The sequence below is a fragment of the Nicrophorus vespilloides genome, unplaced genomic scaffold (genome assembly GCF_001412225.1).
Source record: "Nicrophorus vespilloides isolate i.1.1-1 unplaced genomic scaffold, Nicve_v1.0, whole genome shotgun sequence".
In the NCBI taxonomy this organism is placed as follows: Eukaryota; Metazoa; Arthropoda; class Insecta; order Coleoptera; family Silphidae; genus Nicrophorus; species Nicrophorus vespilloides.
This window is the reverse complement of record NW_017099733.1, coordinates 205,780-224,852: the sequence shown is the minus strand read 5'-3', so window position 1 is coordinate 224,852 and position 19,073 is coordinate 205,780. Positions and strand designations below refer to the sequence as shown.

General features: G+C 29.3%; 1 protein-coding gene across 1 annotated transcript in view; it reads left to right on the top strand.

Annotated features, from left to right (window-relative positions):
* Positions 1–8,565: 8,565 nt before the first annotated feature.
* LOC108565441 (matrix metalloproteinase-2) overlaps positions 8,566–19,073 on the top strand; it is a gene marked incomplete at its 5' end in the record, with an annotated part of 32,475 nt that continues 21,967 nt past the window's right edge. The window contains one exon of the mRNA XM_017924898.1: positions 8,566–8,828. Within this exon, the coding sequence (XP_017780387.1) occupies positions 8,566–8,828 (263 nt within the window). The remainder of the gene's footprint in view (positions 8,829–19,073) is intronic.

Sequence of the window (19,073 nt, the reverse complement as noted above, 5' to 3'; positions counted from 1 at the left end):
CACGATGAATCATCTGCACCTGTGCTTCTCAAACAATATAACAATTCTTATTTGGGCACGAAAATGAATGCATTTTGCACACGTGCATAATAGATAAGAAAACAATAAAAATTTGGCGAAAACGCCCGATCTAAGTCACGATGAATTATCTGCACCTGTGCTTCTTAAACGTTATAACAATTCTTATTTGGGCACGAAAATGAATGCGTTTTGCACACCTGCATAATAGATAAGAAAACAATAAAAATTTGGCGAAAACGTCCGATCTAAGACAGGATAAATCATCTGCAACTGTGTGATGTAACAATTCTTATTTGGGCACGAAACTGAATGCGTTTTGCACACCTGCATAATAGTTATCTAAAACAAAAGAAATAAGACGACTACTGAAAAATCAGCTACTATGATTTCGAAAACGCGACTCATTTACGATGCTGCAGGTTTTAATCGTTAAAACCAATTTTGGCACGAAAAAATACTCGTTTTTTTTTCAAATTGATTGAATTTATTTTAGAGATTTAAAACAACAATTATTTACGTTCTTGATATCTAATAAGACGATTTTTTTAAATAATCTCCTAACGTTTATTATAACACGAAATTATTTATAATTACTATAGAATACTTAATAATTAGAATGTTTACAATTTTCTTATTCTTATAAAGTATTTATTTTAATATATGCTACACGATGCATAAGTAAATTACTTGGCAAGTTACGTGTAATATTCACCATATTCAATTTTTAATGTATTATTTTAAATAGTTATTTTTTTTAATTACTTCTAAAATAAATTAAATTATTCTCAATAGATTTGTAACGAAACGCCCTGTCGAAATTTTCTGTCGGGATTATGGTTGTCGAGATTTTGTTTATGTCGAGATTTCAAGTGCCACCGACTGTACACCACTAATAATAAAGCAATAAAATATTTGATTATTGAATAAATCGCTTTTTATATTATACAAAAATGCAGCTCGTCTGCGTCACAATGAATCAGCTGCAGCTGCGAACGTTAAACCAATCCTTATAAGGATAATAAAATGAGTTAGTTTTAGACATTTGCGTAAGTGATATTATAGAAAAAGTAATAAAAATTAGAAGATTATTGAAATCGTATTTTCTACGTCAGTATGAATCAGCTGCAGCTGCGAATCGATTTCCAAAGCTAAATCAATCCTTATAAATTCTTATAGAATTGTTGAAAAAAATGTTGTAATGCAATTATTTATTATTCTAATATATTATAATATTACTATAGAAAATGCATTAAAAATTGAAATTTATTAAATTTTCTTTTATTAAAACTAATTACAAATATTATATTTATAGATTATTAAATATTTCGATATATTTATTATTTTAATTCATTAAATTTTATAACTATATATGCAAATTTTGGATGTTTAAATATACAAAATTTGTAGATAATTTTAACAATTCATTAAGAAAAACATAACTATAAAGTTAATTTCAAGTAATACAGACTAACTAATATACAGACAATAATTGTAATTGTCTTTTTAATTGCATTTGCTAATTAATGATGCGTACTGAATTCTAATTACTTTTTTACTATTATCATAAAGTATACATGAAAACAATTGATGATTATTATATTATTATTATTATGATTGCGATTATTTAAATTTGACTTTGAGGTCTGCCGCCTGCCTCGATCGATTTATGAAACTAGGCTACGGATGTGGGAGCATTACAAATGAACTGAAATATAATTTAATCATCGTGGTCTGTGGAATTAGAGGAACGAAAATAGAATATCGAGCGAATAGCCTTCTGCTTCACTCGATGATGATGATGAGCTAACTACAAAATTATTTTTTCACTCTTTAATAATACAAAAAAAAATAATTTCAGTGTAAAATCCAACAAAAAATGTTTAAAAATCTGTAACGTGCAGCTTCGATCAGTTTCCATATAATGGAAAATTTCAAAATAAAATAAATTTTCATTGAGCACAAAAACAAAATTATTTTTGTATACAAAAATATATAGTTTTTCCTTCTCTCTATAGAGTCAAGTCTTTTTTACATTGTTTATTTCTGTAAAGTTCTCGCTTAGTGCGGTTTCAAACAGTACGGAATCTATTAACCGCCCTATGTGAATTATTGCAAACTATGTGTTAAATATTTTCAGTACAAAATTATTTTTGTATATAAAAAAATATCGTTTTTCTCTCTCTATAGAGTCAAGTCTTTTTACACTGTTTATTTGTTATGTTGATTAAAAGTCCTCAATTAGTCCGGTTTCAAATAGTACGGGATCTATTAACCGCCCTATATGAGTTATTGCAAACTATGTGCTAAATATTTTCAGTACAAAATTCATCAAAAATTTGTATTAGCTCTACGATCAGTGCGGATTCAGTTTAATTGTAATTATTTGCAGTATTAAAGTCCTCGATTAGTGCGGTTTTAAACATTACGGAATCTATTACCCGCACTATGTGAGTTATTTCAAACTGTATGCTAAATATTTTCAGTAAAAAATTCAACAAAAATTCTATTAGCATTTCGATCAATGCGGATTTGGTATAATTGTAATTATTTGCAGTTTCAAAGTCCTCGATTAGTGCGGTTTTTAGCAGTATGGAATCTATTACCCGCACTATGTGAGTCATTGCAAACTATGTGCTAAATATTTTCAGTACAAAATTCATCAAAAATTTGTATTAGCTCTACGATCAGTGCGGATTCAGTATAATTGTAATTATTTGCAGTTTCAAAGTTCTCTATTAGTGCGGTTTTAAACAGTACGGAATCTATTACCCGCACTATATGAGTTATTTCAAACTGTATTCTAAATATTTTCAGTAAAAAATTATACAAATATTTTGTTAGCATTTCGATCAGTGCGGATTTAGTAAAATTGTAATTATTTGCAGTTTTAAAGTCCTCGATTAGTGCGGTTTTAAACCGTACGGATTCTATTACTCGCACTATGCGAGTCATTGCAAACTGAATGCTAAATAATTTCAGTACAAAATTCCACAAAAATTATATTAGCACTTGGATCAGTGCGAATTCAGTATAATTGTAAATTTTTGTAATTTTAAAGTTCTCTATTAGTGCGGTTTTAAACAGTACATAATGTATTATCCGCACTATGTGAGTCATTGCAAACTATATGCTAAATTATTTCACTACAAAATTCTACAAAAATTTTATAGTTGAAAATTTGAAAATAAACTAAATTTCAATGGAGCAAAATAAATTCTAAAAACTAATCGTTTTCTTCTCTCTATACTTATATACTATGTTTAAAGTTCTTGATTAGTCCGGTTTCAAACAGTGCTGAACCAATTACCCGCACTATGTATTTAGCTAAATGTATGCTATAACTGAATTCAATGGATTAAACTCTTTTTACTCATACAAAAGAAATTATCTCTCTCAAAGTTTAAAGAAAATATTTCTAAAATATGATTGATTCAAATCAAATTAATATTATTTTGAACAGAAATGACTAAAATATAAGTAAACTCTTGTTATTAAGTGTATGCTAAATAGTGAGTTCAGTGGATCAGTGAAAACAAATGCGTCCACAATGAAATAGTTCCTAGATAACATTATCATGCAAGTTTCGTTAACCCCATTTCATCTCTTTTTTTTCTCCAACGCAACCGCTCGATTCTAAAACTTATTTAATATACAATTGTTTCGAAACAAGAAAAAAGAACATGTAATTACGTTGTTTGTTTTTTTTCATTTCAAATCCGTTTTCATTACTGAGTATATTATTGTTGGACGTAGTTTTACCTGTAATGCATGACTAAATAATTCGTATTGACGTGCCGTGCCCTTTAATGAAATCATTGTGCAAAGGAAACGAACGATTCACGATTTCCTTACGCTGTTTGTGTAATTCACATTCAATTTTCCAATCTAAACTTTCAAATTAAATTTATTCTTAACAATAATTATTATTATTCGTTTTAATTGTAATTGAATATAATTGAACGAATGAAAAAAAACGTTTCCAATTAATTTCACAATTTAAATTTTCAATTAATTTTGTTACAAATTTCATTTATAAAATTTAAGATAATTTAATTAATGAAAAACGATCCTTTTTTTCTTCTAGAAAAATCCTCGTTATATGTTCATATTCGTTTCATCGACAAATATTGGTATTTACTTCGACGAATATCGGTTTTTACTTTTCTGTGTCCTCGACAAATGTCGTTTTTTACCATGACAAATATTGCTTTTCACTTCGACAAATATCGTTTTTAACTCGATAAATGTCGTTTATTACGACATACACAAAACGTATATACCGACGTTTGCATCATAATTGTTACAAGTGTTTTTTAACACGAGGAATCAACAAATTAAGTTAACAATAACAGCTACAACTTTATTTATAAGAAATATCGGTTTTTACTTTTTTGTGTTCTCGTCAATGTCGTTTTGTACCTCAAGAAATGTCGGTTTTTACCATGACAAATATTGGTTTTCACTTCGACAAATGTCGTTTTTTACCTCAATAAATCTCGTTTATTACATCGACAAAAGTCGGTGTATACACCGACATTTACATCATAATTATTACAAGCTTTTTTAAACTCGAGGAATCAACAAATTAAGTTAGCAATAACAGCTACAACTTTATTTATAAGAAAAACCATCATTATAAGTTGTAATTCAAAAGTCTTTTGTTCGTTTTTTTCTTTTACTTTTTAAACCCCTGACATTTGTATCATCGTTATTACAAGTTTGTAAGCCCGAAGAAGTAGGAAAATAAAGCAGAGAATTTACTACTCGAACTAATCCTAAGGAGCAGTAAAACTATTACTTCTTTCTTTATTTCCTTTTTTTTCTTAAGTTACTCCCAGTTTATTGCCGAGCTGCACTATATGGGTATTACAGAGCTCACTTGAATACACCTACTAAGTCAGATTATGTAAACAGTTTTCTGTGCAGTCGAGATAACCGAAGAAACACGTAGGCTTTTATATTCTCTCCATTTGAAACAAACGACAAAAAAAAATTAAAAAAAAGACACAAGCACACTGAAATTTCCAAGTATTTTAAAAACCGTAAAGAATAAACCTATTAGTTTTTGCTAATTTAATCTAATTTTGTATACTTATTAAGGAAGGATGTGGAAACATTAACCATTTGTGGGTTTTTAAACCGCACAGTTTATTTTCAAGGTATATCAATATACGCACTTGTTTTTAAACTTAATGAATGTTTTTTTTTTTGATGATTAATCTAGTAAAACTTTACTTTTTAACTTTTAGTTCTGACATTTTTTTTTACAAATCACCAATTCAGTCACAAATTTGCTTAACTTTCCTAAACAATACAAAGTTTATGACTGATGTTTTACTGGAAAGAAGAAAAGCGGTTAATCTACTCTAATTAGTGTAAGTAATTGCGTAATCCACGTTATCTATATCTTCTTGTCTTTTTTGTTCGTTTCTTTTTCTAAATTAAGTTACTAGAAAGCGGATGTATCTCGTGAGGACTCGATTTGTCTCCTTCAAGTGGATTTTGCACCCAGATAACGCACATTGAAAAAAAAGACCGAAAAAGGTTCTGAAAAAAATTAGAATCATGAGTGCAGGGGGAGTGAATGTCACAATGAACGAGGGTTTTCGAGTGCGTGAAACTAACTAAAGGTTAAATTTTTGGGGTAATAATTTTTCAAAATATCTTCACAGTTTCATTTATTACCCAAAACTCATTCAATATTTTGATTTAATATAAACAGTAAAGTAATAAATTTAATTGGAAAAGTTAAAAAAGTTTTCCAAATTTATCAGCCAAAACTAATTCAATATTTATTTAATCTTAATATTAAAGCCAGAAATTACAACTTTCCTTAATATTACAGTTGTTTTTAATGCATAGTGAGAAATTTCTATAAATTACTTAACTTAAGTATTAACCTCTAAGCTTTACAATTTGGAAACTACAAGGATTTTAATTTTACTATAAAGTTGTGGTAGTTTCAGGAAAAATAATGATAATTTTTTATTTACACGCTTGGAAATTTCTTAGGTTTTAAACGAATACTCAATTTAATTCGCTGTAAAAAAATATTTATTAACTTGTAATTTTAATTGTAAAATTTATAAATTTAAACATTTTCCAAATTTATTAGCCAAAACTCATTCAATATTTATTTAATCTTAATATAAAACCCATAAATTACAACTTTCCTTAATATTTCAGTTATTTTTAATGTATTCACTGTAAAGTTGTGGTAGTTTCAGGAAAAAATAATGATAAATTTTTGATTTACACGCTTGGAAATTTCTTGGGTTTTAATCGAATACTCAATTTAATTCTCTGTAAAAAAATATTTATTAAATTGTAATTTTAATTGTAAAATTTATAAATTTAAACATTTTCCAAATTCATTAGCCAAAACTCATTCAATATTTATTTAATCTTAATATTAAAGCCAGAAATTACAACTTTCCTTAATATTTCAGTTATTTTTAATGTATTCACTTTAAAGTTGTGGTAGTTTTAGGAAAAAAATAATGATAAATGTTTTATTTACACGCATGGAAATTTCTTGGGTTTTAATCGAATACTCAATTTAATTCGCTGTAAAAAAATATTTGTATTTTTTTTGTAACAAGTTTTCTTGCGGTGTGAATAATTATGAAGCAGGAAATTCGAATGAATGATGAAGGAATTACAATTAACTCATTGGAGGAGAGCAGAGAACCAAGGCTGAAACGTTTTTTTTTTAATAACGTACTATTATTTTAATCGATGATGAAGATGTTTGAATAATTGTTAATTAAGAAAGAAATATGATTTAATTACAAAATTGGAGGTCAAGAAAATGTGAAATTGTATTTGTGTATTAAGTTTGAGATGTTGAAGTTAATTATTAAAGAAAATTTATTGAAAATCAATATTTTTGTAACAATTTTTCGATATTAAAATAATTCTTGATTAATATACAAAGTTTATTGAAAATCTATATTTTAGTACCAATTTTTCGATGTTAAAATATTTTTTTTTTATTAAAAATCAATATTTTTGTAACAATTTTTTGCTGTTGAAATAATTGTCTAATTAATGAATTTTTTTATTGAAAATCAATATTTTTGTAACAATTTTTCGATATTAAAATAATTCTTGATTAATATAGAAAGTTTATTGAAAATCTATATTTCAGTATCAATTTTTCCATGTTAAAATAAAGAAAATTTTATTAAAAATCAATATTTTTCTATGTTACAATACTTATTGATTAGTAAAGATAAATGATTCAAAATGCAATTTAAAAGTTCACAATGTTTCACATTCACTTAAAAATAGTTTTGTATAAATTTCTTGAAGATTGCAAAAAGTTAACAAAAAGTTAACAGCGAATACAAAATTGTATTTGTGTATTCATATTTCGATGTAAAATATTGTATTATGTATATTTAGCGCATTTTCTGAGGTCGAGTGTCGGTTATTTTTAAATGTTGAAAATCACGTAGACCAACGCACCCAAAACCTCTTTGTTTAAACCATATATTCGTTGCATTCGCGGTATCGATTTTCGCTGGAAGAATCAATTTTCCACACCCACACGTCTGTCCATCCGTCAACCACTTAAATTGGGGTTTTACAAACCAACGAAAAAAAATATAATGCATAGGAGGCTCGTGACCGAATGACAGATGGTGTCTGGCGGTTTCCCCTATGGGTTTAATCATGAAACAAAACAAAAAAAAAAACAAGAGAGAAGCGGAGCCATAATTAATGTTATTAATGCAACATGGTCTAGACTCTCATTTGTTTATGCGTCGATTTCAATTTCTTCTCGTTTTTAATGGCGTGTCGAAAGTTCCGGTGGAAAAAGAGAGACCGTTTAATTGTTATTTTTAAACGCGCCTAAAAATAACGTCGAACGGTTGACATTTATGGTAGAGTTGCAACCATCTGATGCTGCTGCTGCTGCTACTTCTGGTGGGCATTGCTCTTTTATAGAAAGAAGATCGCTCGAAAAACTCGTCTCTCTCGCGATGGTAGAGAATCCGCACTTCCTCTCCGAAAATCCGCGGCGCCAAATGGATATGACGGTTGTTAAGCAACCCGAACATAAAAATGAACGCGATTCAGAGAATCCGCATCGCTCATAACCAATCGAGACGATTGGCATCTTAATTAATAACTTGCGGTTATAAGCGAAGTCAAGAATATACAATAACAACAACAACAACAACAAGACGCAGCAAACAAGAGAAGTCTTCGGCATTAATACGTAACGAGAGTTATGCATTATTCCTGCATTTCTTCTCTCTCTCCATCACCGAAAGATGATTTGGAAACGCGTCTCGTTATTTAAAACCTCGTCGTGTGCACTTTAATTCGAATTTATATTTCCTTTGAATTCGCTATTTCTGCATACTTAAAGTACTCGTTTATTATTTCTGTTTCCTTCCACCCTTCTTCTGCTTTACATTTGTTTCTTGTTTTTTTTCTTCAAATTTATTTATTTAGTTGTCAGCAGTCGCTTCCACTAATTGGATGATTTACAATTCGAATCTCTCAAACTTGAACTCATTTTCTCTTTTGCAGCATCAGTTTTTAACGAAGTACGGGTATTTGAGTAACAATCTGCACGGGGTTGGAGCTCTGAGGACGGAGGAGTCCGTGCGGCAGGCGATCAAGGAACTGCAGGAGTTCGCTGGACTCGAGGTGACCGGGACGGTGGATTCGAGGACGCAGAGGCTTCTGGCGACGCCGAGATGCGGGATGCCGGACGTGCGACCGACGTCGCGACGCCAGAAGCGGTACATGCTGCAGGGTCAGAAGTGGCCCTACACCAATCTGCAGTGGAGGTACGAACATTTTCCATTTCGAATTTCCCGCGTGAAGTGACATCTAGCGCGTGGGCGTCGAAGCCGCACGCGGATTCCATACAGTTTGTTACGTAATCTTGCAATGACTGTTATTAGATGGCGCATCGTGTAACTTACAGCGCGAATTTCCAATCCCTCTAAGGGTGTGACTATTACATAACATTATTTTGAAATTACACAATTTTAAACGTATAATACCAAACCTTATAAACTTTACTAATTACTATTAATCAAATTTAATGCAATAAATCTTTTAAAGTTTAAAATTATACAAAGAAACGAACTTTTTTTTTTATTTCAATATCAATAGGCAAACACATTCAATATTAAAACAATGCAATTGGATACTTTTAATTGTTGAAATCAATTTAAATATTTATAAGAGAATGATGACATTTTCCATGATTTTTTTTAACATTTTATGGAATATTTTTTTAAACTTTTCATAGATATTTCATATGTTGCATTTGGTTAATAATTAAAGTAGTTTCATTTTTATTTTGTATTAAATGTAAATGTTGAAGAAATCTTCAAATTTATTTATTAATTCTTGATTATTTACAATACAAAATTATAATAAAAAATGATAATAATGATAATTTAGTTAAATTGTATTTGTATAGCAGACAAATATTTTTTTTAAAGCAGTAAAAGATTTGAAAAATTACCAAAGTTGTAAACAATATTTTATTTAGTCTGATGCAAAAAGACGTTAATTTTTACGTATCTAATTTAAATAACATCAATATTTGTAATCAATTTTACTTAACGAGTTTAATCCGTTCCAAATTTCCGTATTTCCAAGTAAAAATGATGTAGAATGCGTACAATCCGGGACTTCTCTTCTCATCGACACTCGTTATGCGAAACGTCGCTCGTTAAGCGAATCATATTTCTTACAATTAATTTTGCTTGTTAAGCGAGATTCCACTGTATTATGCAAACAAAAATAAAGACCTTTCATTGTTTTATGATTATTTAAATGATTATGTGTAATTACTTGTAAAAAAAACTTTGGGAATTTCAATTACTTGAAAAACTAATTAATTGTTAATTTCCTTTTCAATCATTGCATTGAATTGAAGTATTTAAATTGTAAAATAATTTGTTAAATTGTATGAATAATTCGATGAATGATTTACATGAAGTGTTTAAGAAGAGCGCTGATTGAAAGAGATTTATTTACTCTTGACTCAATTCACGCTAATTATATTTAATTCGTTTAAATTACGTTCAATTTACGATTAATTACATTTGCGAATTGATGAAGATGACCGTAAGGCGGAAAAAAAAATGATAGTATTAACCTGAATTCGTTTCTTCTTCATTTTCATCTCTGACGTTTCTGAAGGCATCGAGAAAACACTTAGGAAGTGCACTCAATCTCTTCACCTGTCTGCCCCGACGAGGCACGTGTAATTAGCCATTAGCACTCCGTCTACCTAATTAACTTAAATTTAAATATCGTATGATTTAGTCCGCGCCATTAACCGAACCGTCGAAGTGGAGTGGTTCGCCTCTCCTGCATACACCCCCCCGCCCCTACGGCGATGATGCCCTGCTAAACCAACCCCATCGTTCCGCTCTCTCCTCCTCCTCCCACCCACTTAGCGTGTAACTCGATTTACGCGATGCTTAATTCGCTTTCGCCGATGTCCCCCAACCCTATAAACTTATTTGATGACTTCTATTTAGTGTGCATTCCTGGCAATGTGTTTGCTCTCTCTGCCCACCTTTTCCAACGATCGTCCAGAAAATCCAAAACCGCCGCAGGCCACAAATCCGGGGATATTGACGGAGACAGGAAATTAGCAAACGCTCTCCTTAGATTAAAGGATATCTTGCAAGTTTTAATTAGCGAACGTGATTCGAGACTCTCTGACAATTTAAAATCCTTGCTACCTCAACTTACATATCATTAACATCACAATATAAACAAGAAGACTTTAGTATTTAGACACTAAACTCTCATAGAATGCAATTTCTCAGAAGTACCAACTACAGTTACGTAAATCAAAGTTGGTGTTATCTAACCTCATATTAATAATTAGCAGTTGACACAATTGACAGACGTCAAAATCTTATGTCAATTAAGTCAATTTATTTAATTGCTTTTAATTAGTTGCAAGTTTCTTACAAACAAATATTTTTTTATGATATATTTCAATTCTATAGAAATTCTACAATATGTATGCTGTCTCCAGAGTATTAAACTTATTTAAGTTTAATGAACTTACATAGCATTAACATAACAATATAAACAAGAAGACTTTAGTATTTAGACACTAAACTAAACTTATAAAACAACAATAATTGAATAGAAGAATAATTAATCATAAAGTATTTTTTTACATTTCATTAGGTTTAAAGAATGTGATATTTAAAATCTTGTAGTACATTCAATTGCAAATCTATTTCGTGATTCATTGACTAACGACTTTCTTCAATGAATCATAGTGAAGATACACATCCTGTTAAAATAATTGCATATATTACTTTAACGGATGTGAAATAAAAATGATAAATATTTTTGTATTAACAACTTTATACAGTATTAACAAGTTTATTTACATTACGAATATCTTAAGGACAAAGTGAATTTAAGCCAAAATCAGTGTTTTTCAACCTTTTAGATCAGTATTGCGTAATTGTACTGCGAACTAATTGTTTATAATGTACATTTTTTGAAGCTTTGACAAATGGTGATAAGAAACCATTAAAAATATAAGATTTCGAAAAGGTAAAAATATGAGTTTTTTTTTCACTACACTAAGACTTCACTTATTCCTACCATGACCGGTCAAATGATCATAGAATGTACATAATAGCCAAATAATAGTGAACAAATATAATTCCTTTTATTTTGTTTTTCTTTTCGCATTTATTTTTACAAATAAGTTTCTGGATTGCACATTTTCCATATACATATTTTTTTTACATTTTAGACAGATTTTGTTAGTTTTCTTCCCCCAATTGAAATACAAATGATCATAGAATACATAATAGTACATAATAGCTAATTAATGGTGAACACATATAGTTCCTTTTATTTAGAAATAAATAATGTACATTATACGTTTTTCTTTTCGCATTTATATTTACAAATGAGTTTCTGAATTTCACATTTTCTATATACGTATTTTTTTACATTTTAGACAGATTTTGTTAGTGTTCTTCTCCCAATTGAAATAAAAATTCTTGTGGTTTCTTTATACAAAACCAGGCTAAGTTTTTGATAATGAAAAATATCTGTAAAGGACATCTTCGAGATTTAAATTTTACCGTCTATTTTCTAGTCATCTGGTCGGTCACATCTACATCTGATTTGCTGTTATTATATAATCTAATTATCTCAACCTTTTTGACAAGTACTGCTTAATTGTACTGCGAACTAATTGTTTATAATGTACAATTTTTGAAGCTTTGACAAATGGTGATAAGAAACCATTAAAATGTAAGATTTCGAAAAGGTAAAAATATCAATTTTTTCTAAACACTAAAACTTCACTTATTCCTACCATGACCGGTCAAATGATCATAGAATGTACATAATAGCCAAATAATAGTGAACACATATAGTTCCTTTTATTTAGAAATAAATAATATACATTATACGTTTTTCTTTTCGCATTTATTTTTACAAATAAGTTTCTGGATTGCACATTTTCCATATACATATTTTTTTTACATTTTAGACAGATTTTGTTAGTCTTCTTCTCCCAATTGAAATAAAAAAAATTGTGGTTTCTTTATACAAAACCAGGCTAAGTCTTTGATATTGAAAAATATCTGTAAAGGACATCTTTGAGATTTAAAATTTACCGTCTATTTTCTAGTCATCTGGTCGGTCACATCTACATCTGATTTGCTGTTATTATATAATCTAATTATCTCAACCTTTTTGATGAATACTGCTTAATTGTACTGCGAACTAATTGTTTATAATGTACATTTTTTGAAGCTTTGACAAATGGTGATAAGAAACCATTAAAAATGTAAGATTTCGAAAAGGTAAAAATATCAGTTTTTTTTTCACTACACTAAAACTTCACTTATTCCTACCATGACCGGTCAAATGATCATAGAATGTACATAATAGCCAAATAATAGTGAACAAATATAATTCCTTTTATTTAGAAATAAATAATGTACATTATACGTTTTTTTTTTTATTTATTTTTACAAAAAAGTTTCTGGATTGCACATTTTCCATATACATATTTTTTTTACATTTTAGACAGATTTTGTTAGTTTTCTTCTCCCAATTGAAATAAAAATTCTTGTGGTTTCTTTATACAAAACCAGGTTAAGTTTTTGATAATGAAAAATATCTGTAAAGGACATCTTTGAGATTTAAAATTTACTGTCTATTTTCTAGTCATGTGGTCGATCACATCTACATCTGATTTGGTGCTATTATATAATCTAATTACCTCCGTTATACGGGCATCAACTTTTTAGGAATTATGTTTTCAATACAAGAATCGGTAGTTTTTTTATTTGGTTTAGTTTTGTAAATTGTCAGAGTGCAATTATTTGAACGATATAACTTTATTGAGAAACGTGTCCTTTTTTTGTTTCGCCAATTTCTTTAGCTCGCTTCCATTTGGACAAATTATTCCAACAATTCCTATCGTAGTTTTCTTTGCTGAAAGTTTCAAAATTAAGTCTTCGATAGAATTTTTATAAAAAGATATAAAACGATCAATCGTCCAAATGACCGGTAGTGGTAGGTAAGACTGTACATATTGAAATATATGTTGTACGTATATTATATGAAGTTTGAAGGCAATGCAATTACGTTAAATTCTAATCGAAATTTAATAAACTATCATTTGACCGGTCGTGGTAGGTTTAGTATTAAATATCCTAGTTTACTATTGTTGTAGAAGTTAGTGAATGAAGTTAATGCAATAATTGAGTTTGGAAATATGTGTAATTTGGTATATTCGACTTTTTGTTAATATAATTCAATTTTTGTTAATTTCATATTGAAACATGTTGTAAAAAAATTGTAATTAAAAAAAAAATGTTTATGAATTGAGCTGTAGAAAGTAATATTAGTGTGCGCTATATATTTTTTTAAGAGCTTGTACGCGCGTTTGTACGTGAAACCTTTTAGAGCACATCTACAATATTTACGAAATACAATAATGCAACTAACGCAAATATGATTTTCGGGATGCGCTTCGTGATGAAAAGGATGGAGAATTAAAGAAAAAAAAACAAGATTGAAACGTGCACGGAATTAAAATCGTACTGATGGAGATGACAAGTCTGGGTGTGTTGTAGGAAGGGGTGCACCGCTGTCGGATGGCAGCAGATCAGGATCGGAGGCGGCTGCTCCGGCGGTTGTTGGAAAGGGGTGTGGGTTGGAGGATGGCGTTTGATGTGGCAAAACGCGCGGGGCTTTCGGAGAGTCGAAGTGGGCCGTTGAGTGGTTGCGTCAGCCGCAGGGTTCCAAGTACCTTCTCCCGTAGGATAGGTACGAACCCGCGTACAAAAACTGAAACCACTCGGAAGAGTCGACGATGATGATGATGAGGATGAGGCAATCCTTGCTCACACATCAACACACCCGGAAGGTTTAGAGAGACAGACGACACGCATTGTCTTTTGATTGTTGGGATTATTGGGTTAAGTGATTCCCTTTCATCGCGTCAGAAACTAATATCAATACGCGTAATAAGGGATGAAAACGGAGAAAATTTGCAATTAGCCCTACTACATACACGACCTCTGCACTCTGCTGTTGCGACTCTGTTCTTATAATCGAATCAAAACCCATCGTGCGCCCATCGATTGATCTCAAGTATGAATGTATTCAGAACCTCCAATCCCTCCTCCCCCTAGGGTTTATGGATGTTCCAGCAAAACTAACGGCAACTTTATTGGACGACGTGGCATTTCCTTAACGCTGCTGCCAAATGTCGTCGTTACTGCACACATTACGCAAATACCAAATTTTATATACTCCAATACAAATAAAAAATAAGGAAATTTATCATAATACAACACAGAATTTTAAACAGTTTAAATCCAACATTTTTAAAGCATTATTTAGTTTATTCTCTTAAATCTTTCAGATATTTATATTTATATATGAGATAGCAATATTTATCAGTAGGCTGTAAAAAAATAAACAAGAAACTACTTTGGAAAATTCAAATTTCATGAAAAGAATGAACTAATGAAAGTAAAATAATTGAAGCTGCTTCATTTGACAGTAGGCTACGTGTTACGTCATACGATCTGTCAATTTGAAATTAAATGGTTGATTTTCTATACTTTTCTCAAAACACTTCTTATTACAAATTTTAGGAATACTACTAAAATATTTAAAATCATTCAATAAATGGTAAATATAATGAAATAAGCAACTACTTTGGAATAGTTAATTTTAATGAAAATATTGAACTAATGGAAGTAAAATAATTGAAGCTGTTTCATTTGAACAAAAACTATTACGAAATAAAAAGAAAACTTGGAAATAATGCAATATTCATTCTTTGAAATCGTTATAGAAATTGAAACTCTTTCATTTGACAGTAGGCTTTGTATTATGTCATACTTCAACTTCTTATGTCAAAATAGTGTCAGTGTCAAAAACATAACATATTCGTATCTATTAATTATATAAGTATTTTAGTTCAACTTTTTGTTCATTTGTCCAAAGCAATTTTGAATTTGATGGTAATTTGGAAGTCACAGGTAAATTTAAATTTTAGAAATCACATAGAAATAGCTTAGAAACTTTATCTTATAGAAATCCTTTAGAAATGGCATAAAAATCACTTAGAATATCATTAGAAATCCATGAGAAATTTCGTAAAAATCTCTTAGAAATATCTTAGAAGTCTCACAAAAATCTCATAAATCTTATAAAATGCAATTGCTCAGAAGTACCAACTACTGTTACGTTAATCCAATTTGGTGTTATCTAACCTCACATTAATAATTAGCAGTTGACAGAATCGACAGACGTCAAAATCTTATGTCAATTAAGTCAATCGATTTAATTGCTTTGAAATATTTGCAAGTTTCTTACAAACAAATATTTTTATTTTGATATATTTCAATTCTATAGAAATTCTACAATATGTATGCTGTCTCCAGAGTATTAAACCATTTAAAGCTTATTTAAGTTTAATAAGTGAAATCAATAAATCCCGGAAATGTTACACGAATCAAAAGGGGAACTTTCTGGTCCTCTCCCCTATCCGACACTTCGTAACTCCAAAGGTCAATTCTGAAGGATGATGCCTCGAGCTAGAAGTGCGGAACAACACTAGATAAACCATCCAAAATATAAACTGTAAAGTCTGCACGATTATAGCAAATAGTAATAATAAAACTGAAAATAACCAAAAAGAGCCTAACAAAAAAGTTCGGCTGCAATCCTATAAAAACGACATTGATTTCGCATAAAATATTTGTTGCACTTCTGAAAGTAATCCCGTGGGAACGTTGGGGGCAGATCCGAACAATTAGCTAATAAAACAGGATGTTTCATTATATATATATTTTTTCTTCTTTTGTTGAAAAATGTATATGAAAAAATATCGAAATCCCAACAACAATAATAATCCCGACAGTATCTTTTATTAATTGATGTCGGGATTTTGATTGCCACCGAATATAGATATATTTATTTACTTTAGAATAGTGAAATTTCCTGAAAATTAAGGATTTCAAAGTAAAAGTTATTTTTTGAAAATACAAAAGTACCAAATCGCAGCTTTTGTAGAAATTCTGTAAATATAATTGGAAAAGTTCTTGTATATTAATCCTAAAACAATTTTATATGAAAATATATGAAAGTAAACACGTGCAATCGATTCCACATTAGGTTTATTCCATTACTGTAGCTGTCGTTCCATTTTGAAGGGCTGGCGTCGGGGGTGTATGGTCTCGTAATGACGATGAGCATTAATCGAAGCAAACTGTGGAAAACATACGAACAAAAGGGTTTTAGAGAAAGAGAGAATGATGGTGTAACCGTAATAATAATAATAAATAAAAACTGGGTCGAAACTCTGTTTCTGATTAATTCAATGCGATAAAAGGAAGCGTTACGTAAACCTATCCGTCCACCTACGCACACCTCTTCCTCCTACACCCACCCCCCACAATATAATCCGACCCTTCGTAAACGTCGACTGGATTCGTGCATCGGACACATTTAATTGAAACAATTACGCAAAACCGAGAGCTCTTGATGCGTTTATTGTATTCGGATTACGTAAATTATACTCATTTCAACAACAACAGCGATGAAAACAGTAAATAAATGTATAAATAAAAGAAGGTGGAATGTGTATGTCTCTCGGTTTTTTTTTTGCCCTTTAGGCCCTTTCCGAAATGCACGGACGTAAGCGACGTTGATATTTCTCAAATGTCAATTACCATGAGCAGCGAGTGAGAAGCTCAGAAACGCGTACTTAATGCATCGATCAAAAATTCATACGCAGGGAGACCCACATTTACATTTGAATATATCAACGTTTCCCAACAGAAGGAGAAAAAAACATATATATATTTATATGTGTATGGGTGAAAAAGGATTTCAGAATGGGTTTTTGATACGTGTAATTCAATCATGAACACATTTAATCATGAATATGATGAACATTAAGTACTTGATGGAAATTATTCACAAGTAAATATTACTTTGGAATAGTTAAATTTCATGAAAATAATGAACTAATTGAAGCTGGTTTTTTCGAACTAAAACTAGTAACAAATTGAAAACAATCATTGAAATAATGCACAAAACTCTTTGTAATCTTTTATAGAAATTGAAACTATTTCATTTGAACTACAGTAATGTTGAAGGTCTTTAATGAAGTTATAAAAAAATATACTTTTTTGATATATTCAATTTTTTTTGATAAATTTATTAATCATTAGAAGATATTCAAAAAACTTATACATTTCAATATTCAGTTACTTTAGAATAGTCAAATTTCATGAAAAAATATGGATTTTAATATGAAATATTTAAAGATGTTTCATTTAAATTAATGTACAAAATCATAGCTTTTGTAGAAATTATGTAAATATAATGGTAACAGTTCTTATATTTGAATACTGAAACATGAAATTATGAACAACACTTTAGAAATGTTAATGTAATTGAACTGTAGTAATCAATAAAGTTTCAAAATAAGGTTGAAAGTAATGGACAGTCAAGTCCATTACTTTCCATTACATTACAAATTGTAGAAATTGTAGAAACAAATATAAAATTGTTTAATAAATAGTAAATATTAGTCAAACTTCATGAAATTAATGAACTAATTCGATTCATTCGAAATAAACTTTTTGGAATCTTTTATAGAAATTGAAACTATTTCAGTTGAACTACAGTAATGTTGAACAGGAAGGTCTTTAAAATGAAGTTAGAATTATAAAAATTCTATACTGATTCAATATAATCATTTTTTTGATAATTTTACAAATTAAAAAGTAAATATATTTCAGTTTAAATTTCGTGAAAATTATAGATTTTGAAATAAAATCGTTAAAAATATTTCATTTCAATCAATTTATTGAAAAAAGAAATGTACAGAATCACAGATTTTGTAGCAAATATGTAAATGTAATGGTAACAGTTCTTATATTTGAATACTGAAACATGAAATTATTAACAAGACTTTGGAAATGTTAATGTAATTGAACTGTAATAATAAATAAAGTTTCAAAATAAGATTGAAAGTAATGAACTTGACTGCACATAATCAATTATTACGAATTGTAGAAATTCAAGAAAAAAATATAAAACTCTTTAATAAATAGTAAATATTAGTCAAACTTCAAAAAAATAAAGAACTAATTCGATTCATTCGAACTAAAACTATTAAGAAATTTAAAAGAATAATGTAAATAATGCACAAAACAAACGGAATCTTTTATAGAAATTGACACTATTTCATTTGAAGTACAGTAATGTTAAACAGAAGTGTCTTTAAAATAAAGTTAAAATTATAAAAATTCTATACTGATTCGATATAATCATTTTTTTTTTGATAATTTTACAAATTAAAAAGTAAATATATTTCAGTGAAATTTCGTGAAAATTATGGATTTTGAAGTAAAATCGTTAAAAATGTTTCATTTCAACCAATTTATTTTCTGAAAACAATGAATATGTGCACAGCTTTTATAGAAATTATGTAAATATACTTTGAAAAGTTCTTGTATTTTAATCCTAAAATAATATTT